Source organism: Prunus persica, chromosome G1, assembly GCF_000346465.2.
Source record: "Prunus persica cultivar Lovell chromosome G1, Prunus_persica_NCBIv2, whole genome shotgun sequence".
NCBI lineage: Eukaryota > Viridiplantae > Streptophyta > Magnoliopsida > Rosales > Rosaceae > Prunus > Prunus persica.
In genome coordinates this window covers 31,784,297-31,795,814 of record NC_034009.1, presented here as the reverse complement: position 1 = coordinate 31,795,814, position 11,518 = coordinate 31,784,297, and the positions used below count along the sequence as shown (strand labels likewise).

General features: G+C 37.9%; 1 protein-coding gene across 1 annotated transcript; it reads left to right on the top strand.

Annotated features, from left to right (window-relative positions):
• LOC18788993 (anthranilate synthase beta subunit 1, chloroplastic) lies at positions 7,203–10,865 on the top strand. Its single transcript, XM_007222446.2, has 8 exons — positions 7,203–7,399; positions 7,486–7,643; positions 8,201–8,271; positions 8,426–8,463; positions 8,569–8,679; positions 8,906–9,002; positions 9,207–9,342; positions 10,432–10,865. Exons 1-8 carry the CDS (start codon positions 7,282–7,284, stop codon positions 10,534–10,536), a joined length of 834 nt encoding a protein of 277 aa, XP_007222508.1. The 5' UTR covers positions 7,203–7,281; the 3' UTR covers positions 10,537–10,865.

Sequence of the window (11,518 nt, the reverse complement as noted above, 5' to 3'; positions counted from 1 at the left end):
CCAATCGGGGTAAACATGCGATTTAAAACAAGTCTCACAAGTGTGTCTCGGATCACTACAATATGCGCAATTTGATCTATGTGTCGGGGTCGTTAGTCTAGAGGTCATAATCTGTGCAGCGAAAGATGCATAGGGTACAGGTTGAGTAGGAATTTAGATCGGAATCTGAGTCTGAGTCGGGGCCGGAGTAAGAGTCGAAATCGGGATCGGGGTCTGAATCATAGACAAATTCGGGGTTGGGGTCATCATCGGAGTAGGGGTCGGGGTCATCTTCGGAGTCAGGGTCGGGGTCGTCGTCGTCATAGTCGGGGTCGAGGTCGAGGTCTTCAAAAAGGGATCCTGATTCTGGATCGGGTTCGGGGTCAAAGTCTGCATCTGTAAGGGCGGAGCCATCTGGGCACTCAACTCAACGATGATTGGTTGAGAATGAGAGAAGGAGTCAGTGGTGCTACCTCCATGAGGGTTGAAAAAATCATCAAACCCCATAGCAGCGGCGGGGGTTTGAAACTAGAGTCAGCAATTCCAAGATCGTCGCTCTGATACCATGCTAAAATATGAAAAGTATGGGAGAATATTTGTTTGTGGGAATTTTCTGTGTATTCTTCTCCTTGTAGGAGGTCATATTTATAATACAACGAAACCTGAATGGGCAAGTAAATAATAAATTCCTAAATCTATTTACAGTAGGAAATCAGGAATTAAAGCAAATCAATTACAATTATAATAGGAATTCTTTGTGTGTAAGAAAAGTAAGTCAATATTCACAAGTCATGCCAACAAGAGAGAGAGAGGTAAAACAAAGAAAGAAGGAAGGCTGCGTTTTCTTTTTATGAGAAAACGATAATTTTTCGTTTGCAATATTTGTTTATGGTTATTGAATTCATTTTCAAAAGACAAATCCGTTGTTTTTCATTCTTGCATGAAAATGGGTAACAGAAAATGAAAATGGGGCTCTAAAAACATTACTGGGCCCTTACTCTCACCAAAATTATCCCCTAAATCTAGTTGCTAATAGCATCCATAATGAGTTCTCTAAACCACTTCACTAGACAAATTTTAGGAAAAAATTGAAAAAATACAACTCCAACCATGTTCTCTATCCACCTCCTAAAATAAGGAGACTTCTAGGAGCTCTTAAATATGAGGAGAGAGAAAAGACTCTTAGTGGCTCCTTATAATTTAATGTTGCTTTGTTTTATGCGTAGTTTAAACTTTTAATTAATGCTAACTATTTTTTGTATTTTTTTTTATAGAGATGAACCAATCAAATTGAATTAAAAAATAACTATAGTATGTATGATTCAATAAACTAAGGGGTATGATTGGAGTTCAAATTTTATAGAGAGCTCCTATAATAACTTTTGTCTGTTTTTAGCTAAATTTTAACTAAAAATTAGGGAGCATAATTGTAGATGCTCTAAGAGATAGATGGAAAAAGAGAGAGAATGCTTCAGGGAGTTTTTGGGTCGAATCTTCGATGTTTTTGGGCTTTTGGTGGACCTATGTTGATCAACTTTTCTTTTGGCCTATCTATTGTCTCATATATGGGTTGGCTTTGGTCGTGCCTCATCTTGTAAAGCTGCTTTTTGAGGTGTTGCGACTTAGTCATGGTAAATCCACTGCTCATTGGTGCGTTGAGGCCCTGAGTAACTAGGTGGTGTTCTTTATGTAACACCACGAAGGAAGATTCGCAGCGGTTGATTTTCCTTTGCCCGGCATTATTTTTTTTATTATTTTGGTTTATTGTATTCAATAAAGTCTAGAAACTCCATGAGTTTGCTGTTTTTTTTTTCCTCATAAATTCATAAACTTAGTTGAGTTTGTTGGGTGTTCTTAGTGAGAGTCATGCCAGTTAGCTACTAGTTTTTGTCTTTGATGTCCTTGGACTAGATTCAGGAAAATTATGGCGGTTAAAATGGGTGTTAGAAAAGTTATTTTCGAGTGTGATTCTCTGCGGATCGTTATAGCTTTTTCGCTGGCTCAGGGGTCAATAGGGAAGTTTTACCCATAGTTACCATATTGTTATTGGGATAGCTCCATTTACAATTTGTGCCCTTTGTACTCTTTATTCTTATTAATCTAAAAAAAATTATATCACATTTTTATAATAATAATAATAATATTATTATTATTATTATTATTCCCTTAAATTCCTTGATATGTATATTAAGAAAAACTAAATCTGTCATTAACATACAATCTACTTTCTTTTTTCTTTTTTCATAAATTAAGTGTATCTTAGACAATATGCTATAAATAAGAATGGTCAAGATTTGAGACTTTTATGCACAAGGAAAGGGGTTCAACATGTGGGGTGAAGTAATATATCGAAAACTTAATAAAATATAGTATAATATATGGGTGAGTGGTTGCACCAATATTTTATTTTATATTTTGTTGTGTGATAAAATCTTGCGCATGCTATGATATGCTTGATCAATAAATAAAAGGATGTTGTTGTTCTCTATAAACGTGGTACCAAAGCAAGATCAATCATGATTTTTTTTTTTTTTACGAAATTCTATGATTGCATTCATAATTCAGTCAAAAAAGTCACTAGACACAAAAGGCTAATACAAACTAGCCACAAAAGGGCCATTACAATAACAGAGTGGTCTAATATCAAAATTAAGACAATCTGGTGTGTCTCTACTAACAATCAATCATGATGTTAGAGGTGGCTAAATTGATTATACCAATTATTATTTTATTTGAAAGGACCCGCCCCGAATTTTTCATAAACCCGAGGCGAACCCTTTGGAATTCCCGACATCATCCCTATGCCAGGCCCACTTACTAAAGATCGAGACTTCCTACCGAAATTTCGGCAGAGTCTCCCCTATAAATTGGACATTTCTCAAAATTTTAACCTGCATAAAAACACATTTAATATTCCCAACGGGCAGCATGCACAATATAATTTCATGCAATTAACACAAACGGCTTTCGGCCTTCCAATAATTCTCAATTAACTACCAAACACACTAACAAATCAATGCATGCCTTAAACAAGGCAACCAATAAATTCAAATATAAATTATGACTAACATTTAGTCTGCGGCTGCACCTAATAACCTTAGGCTGCCTACGTACCCTCCTTGAGGGATCAAGCCACACGTAGTTCTTCCATAAAACCCAATTTCACACTTGGGCGATACCTGATTTCATTTCTTTGTATTTCATATAATTTCCTCATACGCCGGTACAACCAACGCCACGTATGAGGCCTGTCAACACGCCGGATAACCTACGCCACGTGCGACCATGCCATACTATCATAATATCTCCCCATACGCCGGTACAACCAACGCCACGTATGGGGTCTGTCTCAACGCCGGATAACCTACGCCACGCGAGACCTGCACATCATATCACATATCTCCCCATACACCGGTACAACCAACGCCACGTATGGGGCCTGTCCCAACGCCGGATAACCTACGTCACGCAGGACCTCAACATCATATCACAAATCTCCCCATACGCTGGTACAACCAATGCCAAGTATGGGGTCTGTCGACACGCCGGATAACCTACGCCACATGCGACCTCAACACAATATCTCCCCATACGCCGGTACAACCAACGCCACGTATGGAGCCTGTCCACACGCTGGATAACCTACGCCATGTGGGACCTAACTTTCACTTGGTGGTGCTTATAGTGAATCCAAAATCCGGGAAGGTACCTAAGGTAGTGCGTATAGCACTCCAAACTGACAGTCTAGACTTTTTTGTACTCTTGTACAAACATATTATAATTATAATTATATATATTAATTCTAATATTGTGTAACCTTCCTCAATAGTCTAGCACCCGATAATCTCCCTTGGAAATGTGAGATTACTCCGGGAGACTCACGGTCAACCAAGGGTCAAACTACTCTAACCCTGGTCAAACGGACCTGCGGAACCCACGACCTCCAATTTCCGATCCGAAAGTCCCTATGGGTTCTACCAGGTACAGGACACTTGTCCTGCAAGTTTGGTTCAGATCGAACGGTCGGATCGCTCACGATCGCACGATCTGACGGTTAATATAAAATATAAACTTTAAAATTATTATTCGGAACATCCGGGGCTCCGATTCACGATCCGTGAATTCCTACACGATCCTAGAATTACCTAGATTAACATATATTAAATTTGAGTCCATCTAACGGTCCCAACCTATCGAACCCGAATAACGCGCAATATGCGAATATCCGTTCGATAGTCAAACGACGTCCGAATTAAGATCCGCGAAATCCTACGCACTCATGAAAACCTAAGGATCTCATCAGAACACATTGCTACTTTTTCTACAGTGCCCACGTGCCGCCGCACGCGCCGACAGCGCGTGGGTGCCCAAAGCGATAACGCTTCGCCGGAAAATCTCAAAACCACGGCTCCAAACTCCTATCCTAGGTATAACACCCTATTTGGATTCACTTTTGTTCTTGGACCTACCCCAAAAAGTGGCCGAAAATGGCCGATCACGGCGGCCGAAGTTCAGCCGATTTTTTATTCGAAAATCGAGTGATCTAGAGGTAAAATCGATCAAAACCCAGCCAACCATCAGTTAGAGCATGAAAAATAGCTGAGAAACCATACCTTACTCGAACGATTTGGTTGAGAAACGAAGGAGATCGAGGAGCTTGAAGTTTCGACTGAAAACCGACGGTTTTCTGCATTTTCCGGCCAGCACAGGCCGCGTCACCGGCGGGGAACGGTCGGGGAAGGAAGAGGGGATGACGGCGGTTCGAACGCCACTGGTCCCGTGGCCGGTGATGCCCTGTGGCGGTGCCGGCCGCTGGAACGGGAGAGAGGAGAGAGAGAGAGAGAGAGAGAGAGATAGAGAGAAAACCAGATTTTTATAAAAATCCAATTTTGAAATATTTACGATTGTGCCACTGGGTTTCTTTTGACCATATCTCTCTCGTTACAACTCCGATTCGAGCCCACTACATGTCTATGAACTCATATCAGTACGACCTATCCAAAAATACTAGTCACTGCCCCAAACTCTCTCCGGTTAAAAATATAACCAAAATGCCCTTAAATAATTAAATAATTAAATAAGGGTTAAATTTGGGGTCGGGGTGTTACATTATTTTATTTTATTTATAGAAAAAGCAATAGTATTTATTGATAAAACATAACAAGTACAAAGCCACAAACATGCCGAAATAGGTACAATATCTCCAGTGACCAAACACAACAATATGTTGATTTGATTTGGAGAGAATTATGTCTAAACCAACAAATACTCAAACCCACGGTTCAGCAGCCCAAAGCGCATGTACTCATACTAACAATACAAATCCTCACGCAACGGCAGATCCGTATCACAGTCTAAAATTAAAATACATAACACAGCAAACTCTTAAAAAGTTCATGATACAGCAAACTCCTAAAGAGTAATAGAATAAAACAAAAACAAAAAAGAAACAGGACCATCGCTACACATCCTCTCCTGCAACTGAATAGACTCATAATGCCATACTTGCTAAACCCTTTGTGCTACACCAACTAAACCTCATCTCATACAAACCGGCAACTTCCATTATTGTAACTCCAAACTTTGAACTGGAGCCAAAATCTTGTATATGTAGGCCAAAAACGGCAACTAAATCATGGCGATGATGGTGTTTTGTGGTGGCTACTTTAACATCAGCTACAAACCAGCATAGCAACTGCTGCTACCCCACTGACATTGTCGCCACTGTCGCCGTCGCTTGCAACCAGAAACAGAAAAATAAAACCAAGATCCATGTGAATCTAGGCAACAAAAAGCCTCCTCACAAACCAAAACTCCAAGCTATAGCTATGAGGAAATGGTGAAGGGAAAGGAAGGGAAGATGGGAGAGAGAAAAAAAGAGGGGTTGAGAGAGAGGAGGAAGAGATGAGGGGAAAAAAAAGATGGGGTAGGGGAGGAGGGACATAAACAACCTCCCCCACCCTCTGTCGCACTGAAAGGTGTGAGGGGCTAGGATTTTTTTTCATAAGAGAGTACTTTTTTTAAAAGGAACATTGACAAACCGAATTACTAAATGACTTTTTTACTCTTTGATTTATGGTTTTAATTTGATATCGACAATTCCAATACTGAGTGCCATTGATTATATGCGTTCGAATTTCACCAAATTTATGTGATAAAATTGGTTTGAGATACATTGCAGAAAACCATTTTTCTTCTTTTTAATTTGTGGCGGGTTGTGCAGCTAAATTGACTAATGTTTTCTCTGCACCACAAGTACAGACTTTGGCTGCAAGAACAGGTACAATATTGGCAATGGAAAGGGGTTTACAAAATGTTGTCTTTGAAAGTGATGCTCTCCAGATCGTTACAGCACTTCGAAGTCACTCCATAGATAGGTCTGTCATAGGACCAGTGGTGGAGGATACCAAGAGCTTGCTAACACAGATCACTGAGAAGGTTTTACCCATATTCGTCATACTGCTAATGGTGTGGCTCATTGTTTAGCTCATTTTGCCTTGCATATCGGGGGTTCTTTATACTGCTTCGAGGAGGCTCTTGATTTTATTTCTGATGTACTGTACGAGGATTGTAATTCGTGACCAAGGAATTTCCTTTGCCCTTGATACGAGTTCAAACTTCTTGTATTACCTTTTTCACATCAATATTATTCTATCGCTTATCATCAAAAATATATAAGCACTATTTTGAACAAAATGGAGGCATTATAATAAGGCTAATTTGTTAAGAAAAAACTAGAAAACATTATATTCAATGTATTTGAAATAACTAGATGCAATGCATTTGGAATGGATTTGAAATGACTATATGAAATGAATCATTTGAAATTCATTTGTTTTTATTATTTTCTTATTAATAAAATATTGACATTAACATGAATTATAGTAGTCTACTAAATTCTAGATTTGGAATCCCACCAATCAAATCATAGTATAGAAAAATAAGAAAACATAGAAGCAAATTGATTATAGATGTAAACCTTATTATCCGTCTTTAATATAATTTTCTCATCGTTTGAAAAAAAAAGAGGTTATAAATGAGGAAAATGAATCAGAAATTAAAGCAATACCGTTATCCTTCCTCTTTTCTCCCTAAATCCCTGATAAAACAAGAAATCTCATTATTATTATACAATGCGTGAACAAAAAAATATGGTAAGCAACTTCGCAGGATCACTTGTTATTAAGAATAATGAGACTACCAACCCTTATTTTTATTAGAATAAAAAGTTATCATGCAACCAATAGTACTGTAAAATTATCAACCCATTCCGTCCCTCTCTCTCTCTCTCTCTCTCAAGCAATGGCTGCCTCAGTGACCTTTCAGGCCTCCCTCATACAACCAAAACCCACTCTCTCTTCCAAAACCCTGCAAAACCCTCGTCCTACTTTCATTTCTATTCCTTCTACTACCATCTCACGTATCTTTCTAACTCTCTCTCTCTCTCTCTCTCTCTCTGTGTGTGCTAATATGAAATTGACGCAAAGATGTCATTTTTGTGTGCAGAAGTGAGATTTGGTGTCAAATTGGGAAATGGGTTCGCCGCAAAAGCTTCAATGGCTGTCGCTGAAACATATTCGAAGCCTCCCGCTTCTGAAAAGAGGGTCAACAATCCCATCATTGTCATTGACAATTATGATAGCTTTACCTACAATCTTTGCCAGGTTTTTAATTCAATTTTTTCTTCGTATCTCCTCTTTTAATTTTGAAAAATGATGAATTTAATCTTTTGCCCTTGTTGGTGTAGGCTAAACTACTGAACGGTTCATTATTACTAGATTTAGGACTGCTTGGTTGCTCGAAGAAAGCAGGTCTATAGGCACATATTTTAACGGAATTGTCTTGTTCTGTTTCATTCATTTCGTGAAATATAAGAACCCCCTTTGTTATGTGCATAGAATTAGAATTTCATATTTATTAGGAGCACATCATTTTCTATGGAGAGATTAATTCACGTATATTTTTTTCACTGGATTTTCATTTTTCATAAGAGTGCAACAAGATTTTGTATAACAGTTAAAGAAATACTCACCAAACACATATGTGATTTAAATTCATGTGCTTATTGTTATGGAGCCCTTTCCCAGGGTCAGGCGGGAGTTCCTGAAACATCAGTGATGGTTGAACTCATTCATTTTAAGCAGTTTTACATGTCCTTTATTTATTGATGGTTCTTGCCAATTAAGAAGGCATTGCACTAATACCTTACTTTGGTGTGAAGTATATGGGAGAGTCGGGATGTCTCTTTGAAGTCTATCGAAATGATGAACTAACTGTTGATGAACTAAAACGGTAAGAAGTTGTACTTCACCTAGTTAATCATTGTTTGCTGATCCATAAACATTTTGTAATGTGTTTTAGGTGGCAAAGCAATTATGATATAAACATATATCCTCTGTAAGGCATCTGATTTTGTCACATACATAACTTCTTTCTGTTCTTGCAGGAAAAATCCCAGAGGAGTGCTAATCTCTCCAGGGCCAGGTCAGTTCTTGACCTTCTGGTGATCTTTCATCTATTGGTGGATGCTTGGAAAAGGAAACAAGTACTCATTCTTAGATTTTTACACATAGTATGTTCCTTTTGTAGGCGCGCCCCAAGATTCTGGAATATCTTTGCAAACTGTATTGGAGCTGGGGCCCATTGTACCCTTATTTGGTGTTTGCATGGGTTTGCAGTGCATTGGGGAGGCTTTTGGAGGCAAGTTTTCTTACATATGATAAAGTTTTTTTTAACGATCTCTGAATTTGTTGTATGCATTTGACTGTGCACCTTTATTTTCTACGTTATCTTTTCATTCTGCAACACTCTGTATGCATGGAAAATGAAACTAGTAAAAGTTCACTTGATTTTTTCTTGTTTCTGTTGTGACTAGCAAGCCACTTTTTTGTGTGGTTTTATAATCCACGTAGTTGCGGTGTTGCAGGGAAGATTGTCCGTTCTCCTTTCGGTGTCATGCATGGGAAGAGCTCGCCCGTATATTATAACGAGAAAGGGGAAGATTTGTTTTCTGGATTATCGAAGTACGAATTTTTCTTTCCTTTTGTGTTGTTATTCTTTTCTTGTGTTAGTTTTCCTAAACGTCAGCAAGTATTAACATTCTTATTTACGCATAGTAACAGGGTTGCAGTATTTCCAAACATTAATTCACATTAACATTCTTATTTACGCATCCTGTGCATTAATGGGCTCTCAAGTAACAATTGAACTTTCCTTTTGTCTTTCAGCCCTTTTACTGCTGGCAGATATCACAGTCTTGTAATTGATAAGGACAGTTTTCCTAGTGAAGAACTTGAGGTTACAGCATGGACAGAGGATGGACTGATAATGGCTGCTCGTCACAAGAAATATAGGCATCTTCAAGTAAGATATGGTTTTCCTTTTTTTTTCTTTTTTCTTTTTTTTTGCTTCATTCTATTATGCACAGGAGAATATTGTGCTGTTCAATCTGATAAGCTGCCCTTTTTCTTCATTCTATGGAAAATGCACTTTCATGCACAAGTTGTATACCATGTAAAGAAGAGTGTCGTGACATTTTATCCAGAAGGTGAACTTACAAAACCTCCAAATCCTGGAATAAATTTCTCCAGGATCTTTTGAGAGGCAGTTTCCATTTGCGTCATTTGTTATCCTAGAATTCCTTTAACAAATCACTGAGAGGATGAATGAAAATGTTATGCATTGAAAATGGAGCAAGTTGCCTAGTTATTTAATAAATTTTGACGCTTATTGAATTTGAGACAGGGAGTAGTGTGCACGGTGCAGATAGGTCATGATATTATCTTGAGAGAGCCCTGTGGTGATTATGGTTTCTTCTTGTGGACAATAAGATGATTTGTCCATTAGTAGATTAGTCACGGGATTATATGTAACATACGAAAAAAGTTGAGGAATGTTTGAAGCAGCACATACACAGAGAAGTGTTAACATGTTAAAATTTACCGTGCCAGAAACAATATTTTTTTGTTGTTGCATGATAATAAAATCATCAGTCATGTCCCATAATAGTTGATGCGGTTGTGTCAAGTCAATAAGCTGATATTTGACTTGACTTTTTTAAAATTAATTTAGCTCTTCATTTGTGTTTTGGGTTAATTCTTTTAGCTTCATGCAATGTTAGATGGATTGCAACATAGAGGTGTACTTAATGATATTTCTATTGACTTGCATTGCCACATGTTACATTCATGAAACAGAAACAATTGCAAAGATGCAGTGCCATAGAGCAGTTGTTTTTGCTGGGCGATGTTTAGATAACAATGTGGAATCCGTGAGGGTTCCTACTTTATTTCATTGCCTGTCAATAATTAGTTTAGTATAAATGAGATTAGATTTTATGTTTTTTAATCCTTGACTTGTATGCCTCTTTTCTGACCTTTTACTCCTACCCCTATAGAGTTAAAGCTCAATGCAGTGTTGTTGCTATAACCAGATACATTTGAAATTTTGCAGGGGGTTCAGTTCCATCCTGAAAGTATCATAACTTCTGAAGGCAAGACAATTGTGCGTAACTTTATCAAATTGATAGAGAAAAGAGAGTCTGAATCAGAGAATTGAAGGCTTGGTCGATCTGCAGATTCTCCACAATGTAATGTGACGTGGCAATATATATAAATGTCCTTCTCGTCATATTCTATGGGTTCAAGTTTGTTATTTTTCTTTCTTTGCCAGCTTCATGAGTTGAAGATGGACTTTGGATCTAGCTCATACATCTTGGTGGGCTAGAGAGTTTGCTTGTATTGTATCCATTCATTTAAGAACCCCTCGCATAGGCAAAAGCTGAATGGTCCATGTCCAAAGTTGTCTTTATACGCTTAAGAAACCAGCCCTAGTATTCATTGTGGAAACATTATAATATAATCTGCAACTCATCTTTTAAAGGATCTAACCTGCGTCAGAAGGATATTATCACTCAGCCTATGTCAAAGCGATTCCCGACAATAAGAATCTAACCTTATATTTGTTTGCTATTTTATTTATTTGTTTATTACAACGTTGATATTTATTTAGTTGGGAAAACATGCACCAAAGTCTGCCAAAATGGTCGGTTCTGAATGTTTTTGTTTCAGAATCTTGACTGTTATCTGCTTCTTCTTTTTTATTGACATATTCTCTTGAACCTCTTGTGAAGATCTTAATAAATTGTTGAAAGAACATTTTTAAAAAAAGGAATTTGCATGAAACTAATGTCAAGTTGATCACTTCTCACTTCTTAAAATTGCATTCTTTTTTATTCCTAAGCCTCCATACTCTCTGCCAGTTTCAGTTCTAGGATTCTTTCATGCATTTTCGGAGTTCGGAATCCGGAAATTTTGGGGCAATATTTAGGATTCAATTTGGATTTTCATTGCTCGAATATTTTGGAATCCCAAAATCAGAGCCTGGCTACCAACTCTTAACTGGGGCAAGGTGATTAAAAGCCCAATTGACATGGGAGATTTCCATGATTCCGTAACCCTTTAATTTTCCGTTGGAAAAAAAGAAAAAAGAAAAAAATTTAAAAATCCTTCATTGCCTAGCACACCCAAAAAACAAAAAC